This window comes from Wallemia ichthyophaga (assembly GCF_000400465.1).
Source record: "Wallemia ichthyophaga EXF-994 unplaced genomic scaffold scaffold6, whole genome shotgun sequence".
Taxonomy (NCBI): Eukaryota; Fungi; Basidiomycota; class Wallemiomycetes; order Wallemiales; family Wallemiaceae; genus Wallemia; species Wallemia ichthyophaga.
This window is the reverse complement of record NW_008806279.1, coordinates 185,444-210,615: the sequence shown is the minus strand read 5'-3', so window position 1 is coordinate 210,615 and position 25,172 is coordinate 185,444. Positions and strand designations below refer to the sequence as shown.

Below are 25,172 nucleotides of genomic sequence, written 5' to 3'. Positions count from 1 at the left end.
TCTTGGAGAGAAACGACGACGAAGAATCAAAAATGTTTACAAAATTCATCGCCAGCCAGAGATTACAAACACGTACACTCACCACGACCCGCTCAGTGCTCTCGTCGTTAGATGGCCAAGGCGGACAAGCCAAGCAGGATCCATCCAAGATCGATCAAGAGCGCAAGAGACAGGATTTCTCAGGCAATAAGAACGCACACGGCGAGGACGTGTCTCCACAGTGGGTCAATTGGTTTACGCGGCCCACTCCCACGCTAATGTAATGTAAGCAGTGAGCATGCCCCAGGCTGGAACCCAACGCTGGCCACCGGTTCCGAGGAGGGCATCAAAGCAGACAGGGATCCACACGCTACCCCAGAGAATCTCGCTAAGAACGCCAACAAGACTGCCGACAAGGTGAACAAGGATACTGGCAATGTTTGAGTTGTGTTATTGCTATTGTTACAACAAATTTCTCTATGTCTTTTCTTTATTTTACTTCTTCTGCCTCTTTGCAGCAGCTTCCACGCTTTGATTCTTCTTGAGTTGGCTTACGGCAGCGAACATATCCTCGTTGATCTTGTTGGCCTTTTCGAGGGCTGCCTTGGATTCTGTCAGTTCCTCCTGCAGCTTGTGCATGTGTGTAGTGTTGCTGTTGTTCTTCTCCGGCTGCTTCTCCGTCACCACGACGTGATCCACCGGCTCATTTTCATCCCAGAGACAATCGAAGAAGGCCTCAGTGCAATCCTTAGCCCCGCCACGCATCTGCACGGTATGATCCTCGCGGTCGCGCTCGCCCATTGTCTTCTTGAGCGTGTTGAGCGGCATAATCGGTGGCAATGCAGACGCGGCTGCTGCGGTGGAGCCTGTAACGTTGGCCGAGATGGCACTAGCAGACGACACACCGCCGAGGTCCACGGGTTTCACCAAGGAATGCACATCCACGACGCTGGTCTTCCCATTTCCGAGGCTTTTGAGGTGCTGCTGCGAACGCACGTCGTAGCAGTCGACGAAACCATCTGCGCAGCCGACGAGAAGGGTGTTTGCGGAGACGCTGAAGGCGGCAGTATTGACGGATGTGTCTCTGCCCAACTTGATCGCCGCGGTGGTGTTTCCCTTGAGTGAGTGTGAGAGCGATGTCAATGACGGCTGCGTGGCGTGCAGATCTGCCCTGTAGAGCTCGTGCTTGGATGCAGCAAACAGCGTGCGCTCGAGGCTATCCACTGCAAGTGCAGAGAGCGCAGCAGGGAATTCCACAGTGGAGAGGAGCGATGGAGGATCGACCGACCAAATTTTCACCGTCTTGTCGAGCGCGGCGGTGTATATTCTGGCATGGGGAAAGGCGCCGAGTCCAACGTAGACATCGGCAATAGGGAGGGTGTGGTCGGTGAAGGTAGCGTAGGGCACGGGGAGTTGGCCCTGTGCATCCTCGTCGACCAGCCTCGCCACGAGCCAGATATTGAGGGCAGCGTCGTCGGAGATACTCACGAGGACACGCGCGCCCGCGTCGAAGCTGAGCTTGTTGATCCGCCTGTAGTGCGCGTCGAAACTGGCCAACAGGAGGCCGGAGCGTGTCTCCCACAGGAACACCCTTCCGTCCTCGGTGCCGCCGGCGCAGAAGGCGCTGCAGGGAGACACGCACCACGCCGTCAGCTTCTGCGGGAGGATAATCTTGCAGTGGAGTTGCTCCTGCGTGCGTCGTGAGCCATGACAGGGCCAAGCTGAGCAAACCCACCTTCTGCCACGAGTAGACGTGGACTACGCCCTTGTCAGACTGCGCCACAGCCACTACGCCGCCCTCCTCACCGCTGCTCGGCGTCGCTGAACAACCGCCTGGCACTCCATTCGAGCCTTTTAGCGTGTGCAGCGGACTGCCCGTGACGCTGTCATACACCACAACTCCCCCGCTCCCATGCACGCTGCTCGCTGATGTAGATGCCACGACGACCTCCGATATCATTCTGTGTTGGTGGTGGTGGTCCAAGGCAGAATTGTTATAAACATCCATCTTCTCTACAATATTCTCCGTTTCTTCCCTTTAGCCGGCCACCCGCGCGCTCGCCTTGGACTGCAGCTGCGCGGCGACGTCGTGCGCCGGCTGGAGGGTGTGGTCGTGTACGGCGTCGTAGAAGGCCTTGTAGTCCGCGTACTGCGGTGGAAACTCCCCGCAAGCAAAGTCCCACCTGCTCAGCCACCGCGCGCTGTCGCATTCGCCTTGTGTCCACTCGAGCGCATACACGAGTGCGCTGTACCTGAAGAAGACAATCACCGCCACAAGCGCAGTCACGGCGGCGATCTGCAAGCGTATGCGTGGGCGCAGACACCCGCTAGCCATGTCGAACACCACCGCCGTTAGCAGCACCGAGAAGAAGAGGGCGGGGAGGTAGTGGTGGACGAAGAGCTGCCTGGCGAGTAGGAAGAAGGGGAGGTAGTGGAGTGCCCACCCGCTCACTACAAAGGCGGTGATGAGAGTGTAGTGGAGTGTGTGGGTGTGTGCATTACCTGACACTGACACTACCCCCCGCTTAACACTTACTGCAAGACCTGCCAGCGCCAACACACTCACCGCCACACTCCCCGCACCGAGCCACCACACTACCGGGTTCCCTACCAGGTACACCTGCTTGTGGTCCTTGGTCCAGTAGTTTATGCCACGAGTGAACAACGGCCATGATATCGGCCGACTGTCGTACGCGTGTCGCTCCGTTAGCCCATTGTTTACCGCCCACATTACCCGCTGCAGCTCAATAAACTTGGCGAGGAATCCCATTGGTCGGTAGTTGACCATCTCCACACCACCTCTCTCCTTCTCCTTCTCCTCCAGCTGGCCGTGCGTGTTGCTCTCGATGTACCACACACTGTTCTCCATTGGCGACTGCTTGTTGCACGTCACCTCCTGCTGCCCGTACCCCCATTCAGGCAGCTTCTCGCGATGTGAGAAGAGATAGCAACCACTGAGCACATGTCGCAACCGGAAATGTGTCCTGATAGCCTTGAGTTGCTTATGCGATGCGCTGTCATATGCGTCGCCGTCCACGATCTCTATTTTGAAATTATCATTAGCGTCTCCGTTAAAGTCGTCGAAACCATATCCCGACACCTCGCTCTGGAATTCCGCCTCGCTGACCGGGGGCTTGTGATCGTGAGAGTGGAGGCGTTTGCCAGTGAGGAGATGCAAAAAGCGGACAACGGCTCCGTCGTGTATCTGTGAAAATGTCTCACTATGGTAGTCATGTGTATCAGCCTCGCCGTTGTTATGACTGCGTTCTACAATCTGCCAGATATTGTTGTCGTCGGAATACGGATAGAGTGTTATTTGCTGCTGGAATGAGCCGGTGGGGTAGTCGTGTTTGTGCGAGTGCAGATATCCGCCTGGTGAGTGCACATGGCGGATGGTCACTTCAGACCCCATTCCAACGGGCGCGTACGTGTCTTGCATCCTGTTGCCACGCAGTGACTGCTGGAATGCGGGACTCATGAACGTGTCCCCACCCCCAGACCTATTCAGGATGGATAAGTGGATGGCGAACATCCATAGGTAGAAGAGTATGGGCAGGACAATGAGACAGAGTGCTCGCGTGGTAAAGTGCTTGAATAGTAGTCGCGGTGGGATCTGTAAATCTCCAAGCAACTCCCACAACTCCCACAACGTACCGACGCCAATGGTCGCAACGGTGAAGAGACCAACCCACTTCACACTCACAACCGCACCCAAAGAGAGACCAGTGAGGATGAGCCACATCCACCACTCCTGGGTGAAGTGCGCGGCTTTTACCTTGTTTTGGTTGTGGAATCTGATAAAAGAGAGAGTGGAAAGGGCAGTAAAGAAGAGGAGAGGAGAGTCTAGTAGAATAAGGCGTGATTGCGTGGTGAGTGCGGTATCGAAAGTGATCAAAATACTCCCAAGAACTGCAGACAGCGGTCTGAGGTGGAGTGATCGACAGATACGATAGGTGAGTGGGGTCAACGCAGTACCCAGAACCGCGGGAGCGGCTCTCATGGCGACGTAAGGGACATCATGCGCCAGATAATCCTCACCTATCCGCTCAAAGGTGAAATTGCCGGTGAAACCAAACAACGCAGCGGCTGCAGTGAGGAGAAGCTTAGCGAGTGGCGGATGAACATCCATGAAGAATCTGAGAGCGTATGAGTATGGCAGATACACCAAAACATACCAACTCCCACCGCTGCTTAATGTATTTGGAAACCTGGCCACCGAAATGGACCTCATCGAATACGACAGACGGAGGACTACCGAGTCTATAGCACCTTACTATAAACGCCAGCACAGTCAATCCCACCAAAATCTTAATTTCGTGGTTTTGTATTCTCAGCGCGTGCATTTATCTTGATGGCAGACGACGTCCAAGAGATGGATGAATCGGATAAACGAGATAAACCAAAAACACAATTCAAAAGATTAGATAGATCACGTCATCAGTTCAATCTATACCAGCAGACACGCTCAACTGGCTCAGCTGGGACATCACCGATATCAACGCCGACATCAACGAGTATACCCAATATAAATGTAAATAAAAGTAGAAATATTGGAAATCTACACAACTCTCCAGCTAGTCCATCTCCCAGCTCATCAACAACCGCAGCTCATCAACCAGTTTATCAATTTGATCAGAAATCACGTACTCCTTCATTTACGAGTAATTTCAGTGGAATTAGTGGCAGTGGTGCTGCTCCTGGTGCTGCTTCTGCTCCTTACAAACGCACCCCTTACCGAGTGGGGTTCCAGCCTAAGGGCGTCGTTAGGGACAGATTCCATGACTTGGTCCGAGAGAGAGATAAGCACAAGCGTGATGATAAGGATATCCTCAATCACAGTCGTTTACTAAGACGTCTCGATAAGCTTGTTGAGCTGCACATCAATCACAAGCGCAAGCATGGCGACTCATTTGGGTTACTCAGTGATATAAAACTTCGAGCTAACGAACAAAACATCGTCAATTGGGAGGATGATAAGTTGGTAGACTGGTGTCCAATTGCACATATTCAGTTCAATCCCTTCAAATACCGCAAACATCACTGCAGATTGTGCGGTAGAGTCGTCAGCGCTGCGGAGGTGGCTAGAGATGCACTGAAAAGCAAGGCTAGCTTCGAGATGAAGAGAGATGACTATGGTAGAATGATGAAGCTGGATGATGAACAAGAACAAAAACAACAAACGGGAATACGAGTTTGTTTGGATTGCTGGAGAGTAGTTGAAAAACAAGAAATGAAAATAGTTATACCACGATATATGGGTGCATATGAGGTGAGTGTTGCTATCTCACTGTCCACGTTCCCCTAATGAAGCTATTTTAGGAAGCAATTGCTCTGGAAAAAGAGCTAGAGGTCATCACAAGTAATCGTACACTAAACACAAGCGTGGTTATGGAGAAAATTCAGCGGATGGAAGAGTTAATGAGATCTTTCAATGAACCCACGGCACTTTGCCGAGCGATAACGACTCGGTTCAGGGGCAAATTGGGCAAATACACGGCGGCAGTGAGGAGTGATTTGGAACAGTCTAGAAGAGTGAGAAGGTCAAGTGGTTTGAATGACAGCGGCGAATCGCGCGACAGACACCTCCAAGCGCTGTTCGTGCAGCAATCGCAGTTACTCAAGCAGATTGACTCTCTAAAAGAGGAGAGAAGGTTTGAGGATTTGAGCACTTTACAAGAAAATTTAGAAATTGTAAATAAATTTATCCAGGAAAATTGAAATTTAAGTACAAATATCATCTGATAACGTGCGTTGAACCGCAACCACCGCAATAACACAAATGAATTTGAACATGGAACCCATGGAAGCAGCAGACACAGCCCATAACAAAAAACAGCGGGGGAAATTATTCTACATATCAACTTCAGCTTCAGATGACCAGCAGCCTTCGTCTGTAGACGCCAACCAGCAGATATCCGACGAGGACGATGACTCTTCTTGGTCTGAATATTCTGATGACCAAGACGAGCCAAACCAACCAATCAGCTTTGAGAAGCTGCCGAAGAGATCCATGTCCGCTGCCGGTGGTTTTACCTATTTTCTATCCAACAAGCCCATTTACCCGAGCCAAGACAAATTGAGTTTATTGTCAACTATGTTCAATAGCCAGCAGAACCTCACAAAGGCTACGGAAAATCACTCTCCTAATAACTCCGAAGACTCCTCGGATAAAGACTGTGGTTTGGAATTTAACGCTAGAAATAGCAGACGTCTACAGAAAAAGTCACAAAGTGCTATGAATATTCCCCACAAAGGCACTTCACAAGATACGAGCTATGCATCCACTCTTGTTGGTTCAGAAAGTGGTGCACAGGGTGATCAACCTCCCCACAGTCCCCACAGTGCTCCAGGTCCTTTAGAAATACCAGATGCTCCTCTTAGTGCACGTCCACAGTCACCACGCACCATCAGACGCAACATGCTAGCATCAGAATTGAGTGAAAGTCTACGCAAATCCATTCTCTGGGAGCGTGAAACCAGGGCTAGAATGCTGCTTGGTGGTCACAACAACAGTTCTGGGATGCTCAATGCAAAGCTCCGCGAGAAATTTGCTCGTCAGGAAGCTGAAGCTGAGGCTTTAGCAAGGCAAAGAGAGGATGAGGAAGAAGAGTATTTTGATGATGATATGGACTTAGATTCAGCTGCGCACAATGCGCGTATCAAAAATAGAGTCGATTCTATAAAGAGTAACAATAACACTTTCCCCAACACATCCAACACATCCCATAGGAGATATAAATCCACTCCTGAACGCAGCGATAACCAATACCCACACAAAATGTTATCGACTAGCACAATCAACAATAACCCATCAAGCTCGTCGATTGCTGGTAGAAATCTCACAGAGAATGACCTATCCAAGTATCGGAGACCGCGAACGAGTACAAATAACTATTTGTCGTCATCACCTGACTATCATGGGTAAGTGGGGATGGGGATTTGTAGAGGAATACTAACAAGATCAACAGGTCTGGGTGGTGAATTTGATCAAATGAATCAAACGAAACGAATCAAATTTTCAGGGCTATCAGAACCATTAAGGCTATCAGTGTCGATCTTAGCTTGATTGACAGTGTATTTCTAATTTGAATTGAATATACCGTGGGTATTTGCGTCGATCGCGCGACACAAGACACAAGCCAGCAACTCACACAAAGCACAGACGACGCGTGAATCAATAGAAGTTAATATAACAAACAATTGCTCAACATTTCGCTCAACACTCAGAACAATATTGTCACCATAAAACATAATAAGTTGTAAATTTTATTCTAATACTGTATGTAATCTACGGGATAAATAGAGTGCTATAACTTCTAATAATGTAAGAATAGATAAACCACCATCTGATGCAACCTTCAGTCCGCTACAGTCACGATGACTTGCGATAACAAGCACATGGAAGAAGACGTTTGGGGAGGATCTGATGATGAATTGGATACCAAACAGCGCGATAAAGAGTGGAATAAGATGGAGGATAGATACATGGATGTTAGTCTGCCTTCTCTTCTGCGAATTGAATAGTGATATCCTCAAAGGAAGGTTACAGAGAGGGAATTAGCTTTGGAAAGGAATCACATCTGCAATCAGGATTCGATGAGGGCTACACAGTGGGTGTGGTGTATGGTAGAGAATACGGTAGACTGCGTGCATTTGCGAATCAAACACTGTCGCTGTTGGCCGGCAATGACAATGGCGCAGATAATGGATTAGTTGAGCGCGCTAGAAATTTAGTAGGCAGCGTCGGTAGAGTGGGTGCTCAGCAAATACTGCCCAAAGATATAGAGGCTATAGAACACGCCCGTGAGCATGAGCAGGCAGAGCAGGCAGCGACACACAAGAGCAAGATATCATTTAATGAGGAATTGGGCGGTGAGCGTGGCAGACAGAGGGATATCGATCATATCACCGCTGAATTGGATAGATTGGGTGAGGCTGTCGATGGCCGTGTGTTGCTTGATGGGTTGTGGATGGAGCTGAGATTGCTGGTTACGGAATCAGCCACTCTGCGCCCGCTGTTGGATTCTTTGTAGCTGTACATCTCTTTAACCCAAACGATCATCTACACCAACATTCAATCATGTCTATAATGGAATACAACGGCGGCTCAGTAGTCGCGATGAGAGGAAAGAAATGCGTCGCAATCGCCGGTGATTTGAGATTGGGCAACAGGAACATGAGTTTGGCGGCAAACTTCGAAAAGGTGGGAATTGGCGTGTGAGGCGTGTATACCATCTCATACGCACGCAGGTATTCCCAATTACGCAAAAACTATACGTTGGATTGCCTGGATTGGCTACAGATGTCCTCACTTTGTTAGTCTTGGTGGTGGTAATGACGCGTACACTCACACCCGCACAGGAGAGACACGTTCAGATTCAGAACAAACATGTACAAGCTCAAGGAGGGCAGAGAAATTGAACCGAATACGTTCGCTCACTTGGTCAGCTCCACTCTTTACGAAAGAAGGTGGTCGCCTTACTTTGTTGAGCCCGTTGTCGCAGGTTTAGACCCAAACAACAGTGAACCTTTCATAGCAGCCACTGACCTCATCGGCTGCCTCAACTTTGCTAAGGATTTCGTCGTTTCTGGTACTGCTTCTGATAAGATGTTTGGTATGGCTGAAAGTCTATGGGAACCAGATCTTGAAGCTGAGGATTTGTTTGAAACTGTCTCACAAACTCTTCTTAACGGTGTCGATCGTGATGCCTTGTCTGGTTGGGGTGCAGTCGTGCACTTGATGTGAGTGATGTAGCACAAAGACACTGAAAACACAATTCTAACCATTCGATAAACACAGAACACCTGAGAAAATTATCACTCGCTCCCTCAAGTCTCGTATGGACTGATTTCCCTCCTTCACCGAAACCTCCATGACCAAGTGAGTAGATAATTATAAGCAGGACAAGGCAGTTGTTTGATAGGATGAGTTACTAGAGAAGTACCACAAATAAGATATGTTAGACTTCATAATCTACATTGAATGAGAAAATGAAAAACTGACTAGATAGACATGGCCTTGTCCTGGCGCATGTCTTGTACACCAAGCTAACTCAACAAAAGCAGATGAAAGTATAAATATACATTGAACACATCTATACATTCCTCATTTTAATATACTTTGGTAATGCCTATGTGCTTTGCAATTAGTTTGAAGATTCTCGAGTAGCAAATTTTACCGACATTTCTGAGGTACTCGAGGTGCTTGGCTAGTAGTGCTCTCTGGTGTATTTTGCCCACAGCATCACCAATTCTCCGATCCGGGTTCTGCCCGTACACCACTGTGTAATCTTGCAGTCGTTCTCTGAAGTCTTCTCTTTGCGGGGATGTGTATGAAGGAGTAAGAATGCAAGCTGGGCCGATAGAGCAGTCGTTAGGGATCTCTATCGACGAGATAACTCTTGATTTTACGCTGAATGTGTTGCGTGAGCCTACAGAAGCAGCTTCTACACGTGAGCCAACTTCGAATACGTTTTCATCGCCAATGAGCATGGGTTCTTTGCGTCTGTGAGGGTGTTAGAGTGGTATATAAGACCACTTAAACCTACCTATTCACAATTATCGCAGATTCTTCAATTATACAGTTTTCACCAATAACTATAGCCCCTGGTACAGCAAGTATAGTGCATTTTGGATGTATAACGGTACCACTGGAGATTGTAATGCTACCTCTCAAGTCAGCGTCCTGTGAGTGTTGTGAGTTGTTTACACCACTACAAACTAGCAAATCCTACACACCTGGCAAACCAAAGCATTTGGATGGATCGATATCTTATCGACTTTATCAACTGCTGTCGTCATCGCCGTTCAAGTTTGAGACAAAATTAATTTATAATTTCGTAATAGCGATTCGATAAGGTTATAAACGACGCCGATGAGCAGCAATCAGAATCGATCAAAGGATAGCGCTACAGCGGGATCAGTGACCAGCCATGTACCTTGTAAGTTCTATAAGAAAGATCAATGTAGAGCGGGTGAGTGGGGTTGTTAGCTACGGCTTTACGTACAGCTTACAAGTGCTCATCACAGGATCAAGTTGCCCATTCAGCCACTCAAATCAGGTTAAAAATAAGACTACTTCACAGCCTTGTACTTGGTACTTGAAGGGTAGCTGTCGATTCGGACATCGTTGTGCCCTGAGTCACGTAATGCCCGGACAACCGCAATCAATGGATAAAAAGAATAAGAAGGAGGCACTACAAGTACAGAAGGATATCGTAAAGGATAGTTTGAATAAGGCTGATGATATGTTAAACCTACCACAATCAACTTCACTTGGAAATGTTAATCAACAATCAAAACCAGCTATGAACCCAGAACAGCATCAATTAAGCCAATCCTTGAGCTCATTTCAAAGGCCATCAATGTATTATAACTGGAGATCATTTTCTTACACTGACATTGACGATGATGACGATGATCATCACGAGACACTCGACGATTTGGAGAATGGCGAGGAATTCTTACCTTCATCACTTGATGAGCTATTGACGCCGTTGGAAAGGCGTAGAAAACATAGCTCAAGAACGAGTTCAATCTCTTCTGCGTTCACTTTATCACCTACCACAACAACAACTACTCGAAAGTTGCCATCAATACAACCACTCAACAAAACCGATATGGAGTCATCTACAATTACTGTCAAACCACATGAAGAAGATTCCACTCAATTCGATTTGGATTTGGATTTAGAGTTTTGAAGGGTTTTATCATTCAAATGATCCAGCGAAACGTGAAAATAAAAAGGTCATATGGATTTTATATACCACGCTCATTATACTCTTTTCACTTAAGTCAGTCACCTGACCCACTTTATCTCACTCATTTCAACCATTTCAACTCAAAAAAGTGATGAATGTACTATTCTCCATCTTGTAAACGATCATTTGATTCATTGTATATTTTCATTTCAATTACGCGTTATTTATAAATTTCCACGCGTAAACGCTTCTTGTCCTCGACCATCAAAACAATCGATGAATTGGGCTACGAATATACAATCAAAAATCCAGCAGGACGCCCAACAACCGCTATCAATATTAGAAGATTTAGTTGAAGATGGCTGCAACTTTGTTGATGACTTCTTATCTCGATTCAATTCAACTCAATTAGCTCCAACGACTGAATTAGTCAAGACGCCATCTAGGAGACATGGCAGTACTAGGCGTACAAGAGCAGCAATTGCTGCTGCACAGAAATCTGCTAAAAAAATTCATCAAATTAATGAGGTGCGTTTTGTCTACTCACACACGCACGGCAAACACGCTAATAACTAATACAGGATGTCTTCAATGATAAGCGTGATGTTAGTGATGGTCGTGAGCGTGACGCTGAGTCTGTGGAACAACCAAAATCACCTTCATTACCGGCAAAATCACCCTCACGCCTTCCAATCACAAAGAAATCTGTTAGAATGCCTCAAGATGAGCCCAGTGAGCATAAGTCACCTAATTCGCCTAATTTGCACAAATCACCTAAATCACCACCCGTCAATACTTTCCATAAAGCTCTCCTCAATATTCGGGACGAGAAGCCTGAACAGAACGCGCAAAACAATCAAAACATTCAAAAGTCGCAGAATGACACGAACGATGCTGCTCAAGTTGAAGAGGTGCTCGATGAACCAGAAGAAATACTTATGCAGCCACAAGCACAATCACAAGAAGAGCATAAGCAAAAGACCAGCACAGACTTCACAGCTCCAATTAGAAGGGATGATGATGCAAAAGATAAGACAAAGAGTCCTCCACGCAAATCATTAGCTTTCGCCTCCCTCCCCAGACGTTCACCATTGAAGAAATCAATATCAACAGCCAAAGACAGCAAGGATCCATCAATATCACGTGCTTCGTGGCTCAGCCATTCTGTCAAACCCGGTCCAAATGGTTTGGAATCTGAACGTAGTAGCTCAATTGCGACTGTAACCAGTGGTAAACGTAAATCTGATAAAATGGATGAGAGTACTGTTGAGAATGGCCAATCGCGCAAATTTAACAAGTCAATGTCACAAGAACAGCAGCAGCCACATCAAATCAATGAACCAAAGACTCCTGCTGATGCTCTAGCATTAAAGACTGCTGAAATTCGTAAACGTCTCACTCAAGTCGCGGGAACTCAGAAGAAACCTAATCTGTTTGACTTGCCGCCTAAGGAGGCACCTGTAAGTTTAGCAAGTGAGCCAATAATGCAATCGGAAGAGGATGTGAAAGTTTCACATTCGCAAAGACAATCGCAGTCACAATTGCAACCCTCTCAATCGCATTCAAAGTCACAGCAGTCGTCTGTCAATGCTCCTTTAGTTCCTGCAGTACCGATCGATGAATCTACCACCCCTCCTAATAGCCCACCTAGGAAACGTGCTGTTGATAGCTGGGACAGCAGAATGTCTGCCAATTTCCCAGGCGCTTATCCTGCTTCTGATACTGGTGCTGAACAGAAGGAAACTAGTGATGAGCAAGAAGAGGAGCAGGAGCAAGAGCACGAAGAGGAGCCAATTGTAGAACATGCAACAGAACAACAACAAGCACCTACACCAGTACCTGAAGCCGCTGATTTAAATCAAGTTGACCATATGATGCCGGATGATGAAGCTGCACAAAAGCACACAGAGGAAAACGAAAACTCCCACAAGTCCTCAGTCAAACATCAAGATAAAGATGAACCGATGGATCTTTCGGAAATTACGCAGCAGCAGAAAAAGCAACAAGAAAAAGAAAAAGCAGAGGAGGAGGACAAGAGTAAAAATAAGAGGAAACATAACACACACGAGGAGCTGGAGGAGAATGATGGTGATGAAGAAGATCAATACAGGCCTAACAAGCAACAAGCAACATTAAAGCAACCACAGCCTAAGCCTTCGCTGAGTGTGAAACCATTGCAGACTACCAACAAGTTCCGTCCACGCGCTGGCAGTACGGATAATGACAAGAAGAATCAATTCTCTAACATGCTCAACTCGAATGTTACACAGATGGGCAAATCACTCAATAAAAAGCCATCAGCGGTGAGGATGTCAAGCAGCACAACAGGACACCAACGTATGCCATCGCAGGTTTCTGTGCAATTAGCGCAGAAGGATGCGGCTGAGAGGGTAGCAGCTGAGAAGGAGAAGGAGAAGGAGAAAGAGCGCAAGGCAGCGCAACGTAAAGAGCAAGAGATGAGGCGCGTTCAAGCGCAGAAAGAGGCGCACGAGAAACAGGAAGCCGAACGTAGAGCTCAGCGTGATGAGTTGGCAAAGAGGAGGAGAGAGAGAGAGGAAGCGGCAGCGGCGAAGAAAGCACAGCAGCAACAGGAGAGAGCGCAGCAACAGCAAGAGAGAGCACAGCAGCAACAAAAAGATAGGGAAAGGGCAGCTGCAGCTGCGAGCAAGAAAGCGAATGAAGATGAGAGTGCGAGTCGCAAGCTTGGTACATCAACAACAGGCGCAATGAGACCTATGCATCAGCGTACAACAGCAACGCGCGTCTCTAATGCACCTGTGCAGAGAGGACTCAGACCTAGTGCATCGAACGGTACACTCGGGTATAAGGCGATGAACAATGCGCAGTCTGCTAGCACGGCAGTCAGAGATGGCAAGGAGAAGGAAAAAGAAGCAGAAGCAGCACTACCACTGCCTAAACCAGTACCACTGCTCAACAACAACGCATCACATAATACCGAATCGATAGAGTTACCTGACATCAACAGTGAATATAGCGATAGCGAGGATGACGCGCCGAAGAACTACGATCTGCCACGTTGGGCTGAGTCGCCAAATCTGAAGGCGCAACTGCAGATGCAATCAACTATTAACCCCGATGAGGTGTTTGGTATGATGCGTCCACTCAGTATGGACGATATTTTTGGGGTCGGCCAGGCAACGAACCCTAACCGCCACAAATTCAGAGCTAGGACGAGTTCAGCTAACTGGAGCGGTGCTGATAAGCTCACACCGGCAGAGGAGCTGGCTTACGCGGAGAGAATGGGTTTCCATGGGACGACATCGAAGGAGAATAACGGGAAGAAGAAGTAGGTGGAATTAAAAGTTTACATATTAGTAGAATAGAAGAATGTGTATGCATTTGTAACAATAACAAGTTTTTATAATCTCAATTTTTGTGAAATCAAAACGCTTGCGTCATTGCGTCACGTGGTTCGATGCTATCACGAGCACTTCGATCGACAGCAGCAAGGAAAATGAGAATAGTACCAGTGCCAAACCAGAGCGACAACTACGCGTACTTGATTATAGACGAGGCGGGGAAGAAAGCAGCGTCTGTGGATCCTTATGCAGTGGACAAGGTGTTGGCTGCAGCGAAAGCCGAGGGTGTGGAATTAGCAGCGAACATTAGCACACACCATCATAACGACCACACTGGTGGTAACATGGAGCTGCACAAGCAATTACCCAACATTCCCTTCTATTCCGGCTCACAGAAGGCGCCAGCGACGACGAATATTGTGAGCCACGGGGATGAATTCAAATTTGGCAGCTTGGATGTTAGGTAGGTGGTATTAGATGAAGTGGAGCATAGTTGAGCTCAAGTATCGCAGCTGCCACTCCACGCCATGCCATACGCAGGACTCTACTGCGTTTTTGGTCCACGACAAATCAACTGGCCAAAAAGCAGTGTTTACGGGGTAAGTTGGATTCTTTTGTGTGCATATAGCGTGCTCACCTGTACACCCCCAGCGATACGCTCTTCACCGCTGGCTGTGGCAGATTCTTCGAGGGCACTGCTGCTGAGATGCACAAATCCCTCAATGAAGTACTCGCAAAGCTGCCATCGGATACTGTTGTTTACAATGGCCACGAGTACACGCGTGGAAAGTAGGTTCTTGTCTTATTCAGGGTAAATAGCTTAATGACGACATTGATAGCGTCAAATTCGCCCTCACAGTCGAGCCAAAGAACGAGGCGTTGAGGAAGCTGGCTGAGGATACGGCTGCAAATTCGCAGACTGTGGGCAAATACACTATCGGCGACGAGCTTGCACACAATCCATTCATGAGGGTGCATGTGAGTGAGGTGCAAGAAGCCACCGGGGAGAAGGAAGGCGCGAAGGTTATGGCAAAGCTACGTGAGATGAAGAATAAAGGTTAGCTTGTGTTTTGTACTCTAATCGATTTCTTCATTTCTTTTGGAATGTCGTCATTACGCACAAGAGCATGGCTGGATATATCTGCTGTGAGTGATTGTATGTTTAAAGGCACGCTAACAGCTGATACAGCTGTCTAATGAGGAATTTGCTGTGTACGCGCACTGTGGACTCATATTGGAAAGAGAGGAAAGAATGTCAAGTGACGAGTGCGCTGGAGTACTTATAAACAGATTCAGCTTCTCTTTCAGCAACGTCAGCGCTGCATTTAACGCTCTGTTTGGCTCAGAGCGCACTTGCACACTCACATTAGCTCGAGAAGAGTTACTAGCGGTGATTAGGCTACTGTCACATGCAAGTAACTACACGCAATGGCAATATTTCTTATTCGAACAGAGTGGGTCGGCGTATTTGGTGGGTGATTGCGTGGCTGACTCAAATCACAGCACATCCGCATCCCAACTTCAGACGCAGTAAACAAAGCAATACCATTCAAGATGGAAAAGGCAGCGAGAATAAGGCAGCAGAGAAGCATCCGCCGCCTCCGCCACCGCCTCGCAGAACCTTCTCAGACAAAAACCCATTCAGCAATCTGTTGCAGTCTTCGAAACCGCACCTGCCACCGCGTCAGAGTGCGCCAGATACTCAAACGGAGACGGCGTCGACAAGTACTCGCAATCAAAATGACGTCAGTTGGTTTAAGCCACCCCCAAGGCCACCTGCGAAACCACGCCTTGTTGGTCTGCAGGAGAGCAGACGCCCGAATTTGATGCAGCGGTCGCGGAGCTTGCAGATATCTGCTAGCGAGATACGTAGTTTGTTTGGTGGTGAGCAAGGTGATGATAGAAATAGGGGGAATGAGGAGAGTGAAGAAGCGTGGTTGCTTCGGAACAATACAAACAACTCAAGCAACTCAAACAATTCAAACAATTCAAACAATTCAAACAATTCAAACAATTATACCGCATTGCCTTGATGCATTCATTTACGTGCCTCTACTAGCAATATGTGATACCCAAACTCAGATTTAACCGGATCAGATGGCTGGTTGACGGGCAGGTTAAACGCTGTCGATGAAATTGGCTCAACGAGATCTGTCTTTTGCTGTGAGGGCCGTGTTAAAGCGTCCAAGCAGACAAAGCACAATCTCACCTTCAATCCAAGCAATCCACCTGCTCTGGCCTTGTCCTGCGAATACTCCATCGCTATTTTTGCAAAGTTTTCGCCATTCTTGATCTTATCGAGAGCCTCAACAGCTTTTGAGTGCTTATCTGTGAGGACATGACGGAGCTGTATCGCTTGAGCGCCTGTTTGCTATGTGATGTGAGCGAAAGCAAGACATTCATATTCAAACCCATACTTACTTTCTTGCCCATGATTGTTTTTCCCTACCACCACCAATGTCGCTCGCAGAAGATTTCTGGAACGAGCGTAAAATCAATGATCCAATACACGGGTACATCACTCTAGACACTCTCTGCTTCACAGTTATCGATTCTCCTCAATTTCAGCGTCTGCGCTATCTCAAGCAACTGGGTTCTTCCTATTTCGTTTTCCCTGGCGCAACACATAACAGATTCGAGCATTCAATCGGCACCGCATTTTTAGCCAATCAGCTCGTCACCCTCCTCCAATCACGCCAACCTTATCTAGGCATCGACGAACGTGATGTCCGCTGCGTCACTTTGGCTGGTCTCTGTCACGACCTGGGTCATGGCCCTTACAGTCACGTATTCGACAACACCTTTATTCCCGCCACTTGTCCACACCTCACGTGGTCTCATGAAGTCGCGTCTGAAATGATGCTCGAATCTCTTTTCGATGGTCTTAGACAGAGAACTGATTTCGATTTCCCAAAAGATGAGCTTGAGTTCATTCAGGACCTTATTCGCGGTCGTCCTCGTCCAGATAATCAACGCAGTGAGAAAAATTTCCTTTTCCACATTGTCGCCAACAATGAGAGTGGTTTAGATGTCGATAAATTCGATGTGAGTTAAGGTTTGTCATTATGTTAACTATTCTGATTCAATGATTCAGTACATGGCTCGTGATACTCGCAATTTGGGTGTCAACAGCACACACGACACATCGCGTATTCTCCACTCAGCGAGAGTAATCGATGATTCAATCTGCTACGACCACAAAGAAGTTATTAATATTGCTGAACTATTTCATACGCGTTGGTCACTCCATCGTCGTATATACACCCACAAAGCATCTCAAGCGGTGGAATATATGATTGTTGATGCTCTAGTTGCTGCTGATGCCTATTTGGGCATTTCCAAGAAAATCTCAAACCCTAAGGAATACCTCCACCTTACTGACTCTATAATTGAGGATATCAGCAGATCGAAAACCCCAGAACTCGAACAGGCGAGAAGTATTCTTGAACGTCTATACCTCCGGGATCTCTACAGATGTGTCGATCACAGCGTATACCCTTCTAGCGATTTTAGCAAAGAGGACATTGCGAATCTCAACTCTGAGCTCGTTGCGTCACATGCACCTGACAATGTGGAATTGTCTGCTGATGATATTATAGTTGACTGGTAGGTTGTCATGTTGATTTCATGGACCAAAGTAACTCACTCTTCTAGGACTCGCATACACCATGGTATGAAACAGGAGGATCCTGTAAGCAAGATATGGTTTTTTAGCAAATATGGTAAAGGGCCAGATTGTGAGTGATGATGTTGTTAAAAACGTATAATATGACTCACTCAACTCACTCCAGACAAATTCAAATTACGCAAAGATCAATCACTTTATGCACGTCCAGAGCATTTTGAAGAGTTATGGTTGAGATGCTTCACTAAAGGTAGGTTAAAACACCTCTCAATTCACACTAATAGAGAAAAACAGATGCCAGCAAATTTGGAGCTGTTCAACATGCATTTAGAGCGGCAAGATATGATTTAGAGAGAAGCAACGAAGCAACTTTAGAATCTTCATCTAGTCAAGGTACGATTGGGGAAGATAGTCGATTGAATACACCACTCTCGAAAAGCCAACCAGATGGAAAGAAGTCCAAGTCATTATCAAGGATGCCATCATTCCCCAATGATGCAGAAACAGTGCCGCTAAATTATGCACATCCTGTGTCCAAGTATAGCTCACCAGATGCGCAACAGATGAGTAGTAAAACGCGAAAGAGAGAATCGATTGGGAGTGCCTCGAAGAAGCCAAGGATGTAAAGTATTTGAGAAACAGAAACATTTTAGTCTAATTTATTTAGTTTTTTCATCAGTTCTTGTCTTCTTGGTTAACGGCGATGAGTTTGATTAGCAGTTTAGCGTGGGTTAAGAGGGGAATCGCAGAGGAGCATCCAAAGAAATATGAGTTAGATGATAAGGAAATGGAGCGTATCTCAGCGTTGGCTAAGGTGGAATTGGAAGATGCTCAGACTGAATTGGCCAGGGCGGAGAAAGAAGCAAACGAAATGGATGAAAGGAGAGCAAAGGACGAGGGAATGGATGTTGAGAATGATAAGGATGAGTAGGTTGTCTCTCTGGCGCAGGTTTTCCCTAGCAAATCTGACCAATTGATCCAGTGAGGAGAATGAGGAGAATGAGCAGGCTGAAGAGGATGAGAGCATGAGCGGTGATGATGATAACACCCACAAGCAACAGAAGAAAGATCCAAATGACTTATCCGAGTACAATTTGGACAATTATGATCAGGAGGACAACAATACGGGTGGTTAGTTGGTTCATTCTCCGGTTCAAGTACTCAACTCATACTTCCTTACAGCCCTCGGCGCTTTCTCAAATATGAAAGGCCTTTCTTACTACAAAAACCCTGAAGAAGACCCGTACGTCACTCTCACTCAAGAGGAAAAGAAAGAAGAAGAAGATGAAATTAGAGAAGAATTGCAAGTTCTTCCTTCAGATAACATGCTCGTGTCTGCAAAGACTGAGGATGACCTGTCTATCTTAGAAGTACACGTTTATGACGATTCCCAGGAGAATTTATACGTGCATCACGATCTCATGCTGCCATCGTTTCCTCTCTGCTTAGAATGGTTGGACTACGCTCCAGGTACAGGTGCACCAGGTAACTTGATTGCTGTTGGTACTTTCGAGCCTGAAATTGAGATCTGGTCACTCGATAAGATCGATGGGATGTATCCAGACACTATCTTGGGCAAACTTGAACAAGGCAAGTCTGCAAAGTTGTCTGCACCTGCTGCCGGTACTGGTAAGAAGAAGTCAAAGCTCACCAAGGCAAATGATGAGTACCACACGGATGCCATCTTATCACTCAGTTGGAACAAATTGCATAGAAATATTTTAGCATCTGGTTCAGCTGATCACACGGTCAAGTTATGGGACTTAAACACATCCAAAGCTCTTAGGAGCTTCAACCCACACAACGAGAAAGTGCAATCTTTGCAGTGGAACGAAGAGCAGGGTGAAGTACTTTTAACAGGTGGTTACGACAAAACAGTTAGGACTTTTGATACTAGATCACCTAATGATGGTGTTGGTTGTCTAGTTTCTGCTGATGTTGAAGTGTGTAAATGGGATCCATTCATCAGTCACAACTTCTACGTATCCACTGAAAACGGTTTAGTACAGCAGTTTGATGCTAGAAATCTTTCATCCGTCAAGCATGGTGAGAGGGTGTCCAGTGAATCACAAGCTATTTTCACATTAGCTGCCCACGACGGTGCGACATCAGCTCTTGACATCAACCCACACTTCAAAGGCTGTTTGGCTACCGGTGGTACTGACAAACAAATCAAAATTTGGAACATAGATCAATCAGAAGATAACCTTAATAATGTCACCTTAACTACATCAAGAGATATGGATATTGGTAGAATATTTAATGTTTCTTTCAGTCCTGACGACCCACTCGTCTTGGCTGCTGGTGGCTCCAAAGCCAAACTGCAAGTATGGGATATTGGTACAAATGCAAATGTAAGAAATGCCTTCTCAGGTCGTATCAGCAACTATCAAGAACGCCAACGTCAGAATGATGGTGTCGTTGGTGTACAGTCGGACAATGATGAGGATGATTATGAGGATGAATAGACTTCTTTATACTAATACAATTATAATCTTTTACTTGCATTGCTCTCTCTGTATTTATAATAAACACAATATTCTTATATAGCTTTTTTCTTACGTGCGTAGAATGGTGCTATGTTCTTAATGGCTTGTGGAAATGTTTGGGATACTGTCATACTTTTGTTGATCCAACCTGGTAGCTTGTTTTGAATTTGCGAGGTACCAAATCGTTTATCGATTAGCACTAAACCCGCCCAGTCATTCTGGTGTCGAATAGCTCTACCAATTGATTGATTGACGGATCTCATGCACTGATTCATTACCAATTCATTCCCCGCATCGTGTTGTGATGATTTAGTGAAGCTTCGAACGTAATTCTTTCGCTCCTCTAATGCAGGTGAAGGTGAGGGGAATGGGAGGCCAACCATGACGACACAGCGTGCGAGGTTATCCGAGAAATTGATACCTTCAGAAAGCTTCGCGCCTACAACAGCGAAGAGGACGGATCCAGTAATTTTACCAGTTTTGCATTGAATACCCTGTGTATATTTATCCAAAGTGATCTGCACATCCGCCGCTTCTTTAGGTTCACGGAAGAGCTTCTTTTTCTGTTCAATACGTCCTATCACACCGCTCTTCTTCCAATGAGCTTCGACAGAATTGAGGTATCCATACGAAGGGAAGAAGATAACGAGCCCATCTGGAACTAAATTGATTAGATTCTGCACGATCATTCCCAGCTCATTCATCAGCTCCGGTTTAGATCGCGCCTCGTATCTGAAATCCATATCTAGGCCACTAGGACCCTTGCTTAGAGCTGTAGCGAGGAGGTGAGAAGGAGGTATGACATGAGCGCAGCTGAGGCTGGTGAACCGGGACGGGGGCAGTGAAGGCATGAGGAATGTCTTAAAGTCAGTTATGGGATGCATAGTACCACCAGCGAGTATAACAGCGCGTGATTCATCAAGTATGCTCCTGAAATGCTCAGCACCATTCAAAAGCTGGTAGCTGAGTCGCACGGTGTCCGCTTCGAACGTTACCACTACTCGCCCATCACTGTCCGGATAGGCGAGAGCGAGTAGCAGACTCTGCACGTGATGCATCGAACTTGCAGATGCGAAGCTGACGTTATCAGTGCTTGTGCTGTCTTTACTATCTTTGTTGTAGGGCTTTCTTAGGCTGTCTTGCTTAGCTTCCCTCTCGGCGAATGCTCCCAGCTTGGCAATTGAGTCAGTACGCTGATTTAAATTCACTGCAAATCATACATTATACACACCTTCTGAGACATATGCGAATCGCGCAAGTAAGCTTCTACACTACCGAGATTGACATCCTCGCCGAACCCTTCGACGACGTCTTTGGGTTGGAATATTTCTTCCTGTGTCTGTGTCTGTGGATGTGGCTGCTTGTCGTTTTTTTGCCTCGGCGTTGCTTTTTGCGTCTCGCGCTGCGCTTTCATCTTGTCGCAAAACACTATCAGGCCCTTAAGTGTTTTGGCAAACAACTTGAGCGATACCAGGTGCTGGCCGCTGAGACGCTTGCCGTAGCGCTGCATGTATGTGGACAGTGCATTGATTGCTGCATTGAGCGTACGCATTGTGACGCTGCATGAATGTACTGCGAGTATTGTCTGATTTTCGATTAGTTGGTTAGATCGTCTGATATCACTTCACGTTCAACGCACGTCGATAAGGTTGTGTGCTTCATCTATCACGACTATGTCTGTGAAATGATGAGCGAAGTGTCTATGCGTGGCGATAGACATACGGTTTTTCAATGATATACCCAGGGACTCCCGCGCTCTTTTGGAAAGAAGGAGGTTGTAAGGCAGAGTACATATCTAGACAGTATGAGAAGGTCGTTTTCAATGCAAACTAAAACTAAACTCTCACCTCTGACTGCTTGATTGCTCTCCTCGACCCGTAGTATGGACAGACGTGCAGTGTCTTACCAAGCTCCTCGAGATCCTCTACATTGCGTATAGAAGATAGAGCGTGATCGCGGAACTCGAGCAGTCTCCCTTGCTCATCTATCTTAGGATAGAACTCACACCTTTTTTCACTCGATGCAGGCGCAGTCCTGAGCTCGCGACATCGCTCATTAAGTCCAGCGTCCCCGCCCGGTGCATTCCTTGCCTTGCTGTTTATGCAGAGATTCTTGCGCGATGCTAGCGATATCACCCGCGCGTTCTCTTGATATGATGTCTTGCTTATCTCGGAGATGAACTGAGATAATTGGGAGTGGGTGCGCGATGCGAAGAAGATCTGCAAATGTTTTGTTAGATAGCAGCGTGAGCGTGTGAAAAACACACCTTTGTTCTGTCCACTTCTTGCTCTTGCAGTTCTGCTGCTTCCATGTACTTGGAGCGGTTTTGATTTTGGTTTTGCTTGGAAGAGTGTAATTTGGAGGAGTTGAGATCGAATCTGATTTGCATTAGCTGTGTTCTGCTATCACCGCTCACGCTCACGCTCAACTCACTCATCAAGCATTGCCTTCGCGTCGGCATTGATGTCGTCATTTTCGGATTGGCAGTTTTCGTCTGGCAGAAAATGGTCGTCATCAGCTGCATCGTCGTAGTCAATTCTCTAGCGCAGATTGAGCATTATTGTAAACCCGCATAAAGCAACACCGACAATCTTCTTGCGTGCGTTGTCGTCATCGTATTTAACAGTATGTTTGCGCAGTAGCTGCTCTTTTTCCCTGACAGCAGCAAGTCTTTCATCCATAAGCCTCAATTCGTTGTCCTTTTGAGTATTTAGCGGTGTACACGCTGTCACCGACCCAACCCACCAAATCTTCTCGCTTGAGTTTGAGAGAGTGTTCAATGACCCAAGCAGGCTTGTTGCCTTTCTTAGCCAGCAAATCCTCTCTCAAACGATCAATTGTAGAGTCCCTCGACTAGAATGATCGCATCAGCTGCCGATGTAGCCACTAAAGCTTAACCAACGCGTATAGAATAATCCCTTAGCCAAGTCAGGCATCCAACTAACAAGCTGAGCGATTTACCCTACAAAACATGTACTTAGCGGATGCTTGTACCGGACAGTCCATCCACTTACGGTACCTGTAGGTGATTCGAGTACTGCGACGGATGAGTTCTCGCACGCGTCGTAGCAAGCGCTCATGAAATCATTTTGTATTGCGTATGGGCTATACGGGAAAGCTTGAAATTTAGTCATGTGCGAGCTGATAAGCCAAGCGCGATCAACGTTTGTTGGATTTCGAATATCTTTCAAGTGAACAATCAAGAACACATGAGCAACGAATCAACGCCAACGAGTAAATTACTTGTTGCTGTATTCAATGTAAGTATTAGCCTTTTCCTGGTGCTAGTGCTGCTCAACTCACACAACCCCTAGAGCGTCATTGAAGTGATCGTGCTCTGCTTATGCGGGTATTTCCTGGCTACGAGGAAGATAATTGACAAACCAGCAACGAGGCTTCTAAATAAGCTAAATATCGATCTATTCACACCCGCTTTACTCTTCTCGAAAGTTGCCTTCTCTTTGTCTCCTTCGAAACTTAGAGAGCTGCACGTTATTCCTATTGGCTTTGTTCTTATCACTCTCGCTTCTGTCTTGGCTGCTTGGGGGCTTGGTCGTCTCGTCGGCCTAAACAAGCGCCAGAGAAATTTCGCAATCGCTTGTGGCGCGTTTCAGAACTCTAACAGCCTTCCGATCGCCCTGATGCAGTCTCTCGTCGTCACAGTCCCCAGTCTTAAGTGGTCCGTACACGACACAAAGGAAATGATGCTTGGTAGAGCACTCACTTACTTGGTCGTCTACTCCACCATGGGTCAGGTACTCAGATGGAGTTGGGGTGTCAGGCTCCTCGCAGAAGCTGACCAAGCTGACGAGCCTAACGAACAACTCGAAAACAATCGCTCCTTTGACGGTTCTGAAGAAGCTACAGTTTATAACGACAACTCAGCTACTCCCTACAACGACAACTCAGCTACAGAGAGTGATCCAGCTTTAGCGTTTGCACAGAACAGCCACTTCCCTTCCTCTGGTCGTCATCCAAGCATTACGTTATCACCTTCAACACCCTCAACCAGCGTACCACCTGCTATTAGCTACGGAAACGACCATAAACTATCTACGGGATTACCACACGCTCAAATACCTCCGCAAACCTATCAATTTCAGCAAGACGACAGCAGTTCTAGTGATACAGACGATGACGACTCTCTCGGAGATAGAGAATGGGGTCTTCCTAGCGGGACAGGAAAGATGAGCACCATAAAGCGCCTGTGGAAGAAATGTGAAAGACGAGTGAAGCCAATTACTAGAGTGATTGGTGTTGCTTGGAGGAAAATAGTAAGTTGAGAGCTGCATTGAATGAAACAATCTAACACGCCTAAGCTTTCTTTCATGACACCCCCACTTTGGGCGGCTTTCGTTTCTCTTGTGATTGCTTTGATCAGACCTTTGCAGAGTTAGTGATGAAAATAAAGTAAGAATCTTTCTAACATATACTCAAGATGCGCTCGACAAAGCAACGCCTTTGAGAGGTGCCATCAAGAGCGCAGGAAATGTCTCAGTACCACTCACACTTGTTGTTCTCGGTGCATACTTCTATTCATCCGCACCAGAGTCGAAACCAACAACAATACAAGCACCAATCGATCAATTTGAAGGAGATTTGCAGAGGCGGCGACCAAGTTTCGTTAATAGCGTTCAATCATTCTTCACAAATGGAGTAGTAAACATAACAAAGCCACGTACACGTACAAGTATGGACAAACGCGGAGAGAAGAGGACAGTATTTGTTGCTGTGGTAGCTAGGATGATAATAACACCAGCAATGATTCTACCATTGTTCTTATGGGATGACCTCACAAGCAAATATCGCGTATTGGATGATCCAGTGTTTGTAGTATCGGCATGCTTACTGATAGGCTCGCCACCAGCCCTGACACTAGCGCAACTAACACAAGCCACAAGTGGAGACGCATTTGAGAAGCTGATATCGAAGACGCTGTTCATAAGCTATGCACTAATAACGCCGATAACATCGATAATAATTGTAGCGCTTGGATTAGTTTTATCTAATCAAGTTTAAAGTTAAATTCATTTCATCCTTATCAACGTCCATGTCCACT

General features: G+C 46.6%; 17 protein-coding genes across 17 annotated transcripts; 12 read left to right on the top strand and 5 right to left on the bottom strand.

Annotated features, from left to right (window-relative positions):
* Positions 1-32: 32 nt before the first annotated feature.
* Positions 33-423, top strand: J056_003931 (uncharacterized protein; the record flags this gene model as incomplete). Its single annotated transcript, XM_009269140.1, has 2 exons — positions 33-220; positions 270-423. 2 exons carry the CDS (start codon positions 33-35, stop codon positions 421-423), a joined length of 342 nt encoding a protein of 113 aa, XP_009267415.1.
* A 51-nt stretch (positions 424-474) lies between these two features.
* Positions 475-1,939, bottom strand: J056_003930 (Pre-rRNA-processing protein IPI3; the record flags this gene model as incomplete). Its single annotated transcript, XM_009269139.1, has 2 exons — positions 475-1,668; positions 1,715-1,939. 2 exons carry the CDS (start codon positions 1,937-1,939, stop codon positions 475-477), a joined length of 1,419 nt encoding a protein of 472 aa, XP_009267414.1.
* A 78-nt stretch (positions 1,940-2,017) lies between these two features.
* Positions 2,018-4,322, bottom strand: J056_003929 (Dolichyl-phosphate-mannose--protein mannosyltransferase 1; the record flags this gene model as incomplete). Its single annotated transcript, XM_009269138.1, has 2 exons — positions 2,018-4,115; positions 4,165-4,322. 2 exons carry the CDS (start codon positions 4,320-4,322, stop codon positions 2,018-2,020), a joined length of 2,256 nt encoding a protein of 751 aa, XP_009267413.1.
* A 29-nt stretch (positions 4,323-4,351) lies between these two features.
* On the top strand, positions 4,352-5,697 carry J056_003928 (Rabenosyn-5; the record flags this gene model as incomplete). The annotated part of the gene is made up of 2 exons (XM_009269137.1): positions 4,352-5,248; positions 5,299-5,697. The coding sequence occupies 2 exons, from the start codon at positions 4,352-4,354 to the stop codon at positions 5,695-5,697; spliced, it is 1,296 nt and encodes a 431-aa protein (XP_009267412.1).
* Positions 5,698-5,758: 61 nt separating this feature from the next.
* Positions 5,759-6,960, top strand: J056_003927 (uncharacterized protein; the record flags this gene model as incomplete). The annotated part of the gene is made up of 2 exons (XM_009269136.1): positions 5,759-6,900; positions 6,948-6,960. 2 exons carry the CDS (start codon positions 5,759-5,761, stop codon positions 6,958-6,960), a joined length of 1,155 nt encoding a protein of 384 aa, XP_009267411.1.
* Positions 6,961-7,356: 396 nt separating this feature from the next.
* J056_003926 (Yae1 domain-containing protein 1) lies at positions 7,357-8,012 on the top strand (the record flags this gene model as incomplete). Its single annotated transcript, XM_009269135.1, has 2 exons — positions 7,357-7,470; positions 7,518-8,012. The coding sequence occupies 2 exons, from the start codon at positions 7,357-7,359 to the stop codon at positions 8,010-8,012; spliced, it is 609 nt and encodes a 202-aa protein (XP_009267410.1).
* Positions 8,013-8,059: 47 nt separating this feature from the next.
* Positions 8,060-8,828, top strand: J056_003925 (Proteasome subunit beta type-3; the record flags this gene model as incomplete). Its single annotated transcript, XM_009269134.1, has 4 exons — positions 8,060-8,182; positions 8,230-8,294; positions 8,341-8,721; positions 8,780-8,828. The coding sequence occupies 4 exons, from the start codon at positions 8,060-8,062 to the stop codon at positions 8,826-8,828; spliced, it is 618 nt and encodes a 205-aa protein (XP_009267409.1).
* Positions 8,829-9,074: 246 nt separating this feature from the next.
* J056_003924 (Dynactin subunit 6) lies at positions 9,075-9,780 on the bottom strand (the record flags this gene model as incomplete). Its single annotated transcript, XM_009269133.1, has 4 exons — positions 9,075-9,110; positions 9,163-9,484; positions 9,528-9,664; positions 9,718-9,780. The coding sequence occupies 4 exons, from the start codon at positions 9,778-9,780 to the stop codon at positions 9,075-9,077; spliced, it is 558 nt and encodes a 185-aa protein (XP_009267408.1).
* A 347-nt stretch (positions 9,781-10,127) lies between these two features.
* Positions 10,128-10,679, top strand: J056_003923 (uncharacterized protein; the record flags this gene model as incomplete). Its single annotated transcript, XM_009269132.1, has 1 exon — positions 10,128-10,679. One exon carries the CDS (start codon positions 10,128-10,130, stop codon positions 10,677-10,679), a length of 552 nt encoding a protein of 183 aa, XP_009267407.1.
* A 276-nt stretch (positions 10,680-10,955) lies between these two features.
* J056_003922 (Inner centromere protein-related protein pic1) lies at positions 10,956-13,990 on the top strand (the record flags this gene model as incomplete). The annotated part of the gene is made up of 2 exons (XM_009269131.1): positions 10,956-11,207; positions 11,261-13,990. The coding sequence occupies 2 exons, from the start codon at positions 10,956-10,958 to the stop codon at positions 13,988-13,990; spliced, it is 2,982 nt and encodes a 993-aa protein (XP_009267406.1).
* A 164-nt stretch (positions 13,991-14,154) lies between these two features.
* Positions 14,155-15,061, top strand: J056_003921 (uncharacterized protein; the record flags this gene model as incomplete). Its single annotated transcript, XM_009269130.1, has 4 exons — positions 14,155-14,462; positions 14,512-14,598; positions 14,651-14,788; positions 14,839-15,061. The coding sequence occupies 4 exons, from the start codon at positions 14,155-14,157 to the stop codon at positions 15,059-15,061; spliced, it is 756 nt and encodes a 251-aa protein (XP_009267405.1).
* A 42-nt stretch (positions 15,062-15,103) lies between these two features.
* J056_003920 (uncharacterized protein) lies at positions 15,104-15,860 on the top strand (the record flags this gene model as incomplete). Its single annotated transcript, XM_009269129.1, has 4 exons — positions 15,104-15,145; positions 15,189-15,453; positions 15,503-15,748; positions 15,805-15,860. 4 exons carry the CDS (start codon positions 15,104-15,106, stop codon positions 15,858-15,860), a joined length of 609 nt encoding a protein of 202 aa, XP_009267404.1.
* A 177-nt stretch (positions 15,861-16,037) lies between these two features.
* J056_003919 (Peptidyl-prolyl cis-trans isomerase NIMA-interacting 4) lies at positions 16,038-16,432 on the bottom strand (the record flags this gene model as incomplete). The annotated part of the gene is made up of 3 exons (XM_009269128.1): positions 16,038-16,160; positions 16,209-16,370; positions 16,421-16,432. 3 exons carry the CDS (start codon positions 16,430-16,432, stop codon positions 16,038-16,040), a joined length of 297 nt encoding a protein of 98 aa, XP_009267403.1.
* A 24-nt stretch (positions 16,433-16,456) lies between these two features.
* J056_003918 (SAM domain and HD domain-containing protein 1) lies at positions 16,457-18,250 on the top strand (the record flags this gene model as incomplete). Its single annotated transcript, XM_009269127.1, has 5 exons — positions 16,457-17,044; positions 17,094-17,605; positions 17,654-17,736; positions 17,791-17,874; positions 17,919-18,250. The coding sequence occupies 5 exons, from the start codon at positions 16,457-16,459 to the stop codon at positions 18,248-18,250; spliced, it is 1,599 nt and encodes a 532-aa protein (XP_009267402.1).
* A 77-nt stretch (positions 18,251-18,327) lies between these two features.
* J056_003917 (uncharacterized protein) lies at positions 18,328-20,092 on the top strand (the record flags this gene model as incomplete). Its single annotated transcript, XM_009269126.1, has 3 exons — positions 18,328-18,551; positions 18,607-18,755; positions 18,807-20,092. The coding sequence occupies 3 exons, from the start codon at positions 18,328-18,330 to the stop codon at positions 20,090-20,092; spliced, it is 1,659 nt and encodes a 552-aa protein (XP_009267401.1).
* Positions 20,093-20,166: 74 nt separating this feature from the next.
* Positions 20,167-23,193, bottom strand: J056_003916 (ATP-dependent RNA helicase chl1; the record flags this gene model as incomplete). The annotated part of the gene is made up of 11 exons (XM_009269125.1): positions 20,167-21,285; positions 21,345-21,698; positions 21,753-21,790; positions 21,836-21,908; positions 21,961-22,332; positions 22,380-22,491; positions 22,547-22,653; positions 22,702-22,812; positions 22,859-22,966; positions 23,016-23,075; positions 23,128-23,193. The coding sequence occupies 11 exons, from the start codon at positions 23,191-23,193 to the stop codon at positions 20,167-20,169; spliced, it is 2,520 nt and encodes an 839-aa protein (XP_009267400.1).
* Positions 23,194-23,322: 129 nt separating this feature from the next.
* J056_003915 (uncharacterized protein) lies at positions 23,323-25,132 on the top strand (the record flags this gene model as incomplete). The annotated part of the gene is made up of 4 exons (XM_009269124.1): positions 23,323-23,373; positions 23,428-24,387; positions 24,433-24,505; positions 24,552-25,132. 4 exons carry the CDS (start codon positions 23,323-23,325, stop codon positions 25,130-25,132), a joined length of 1,665 nt encoding a protein of 554 aa, XP_009267399.1.
* Between the last annotated feature and the right edge of the window lie 40 nt (positions 25,133-25,172).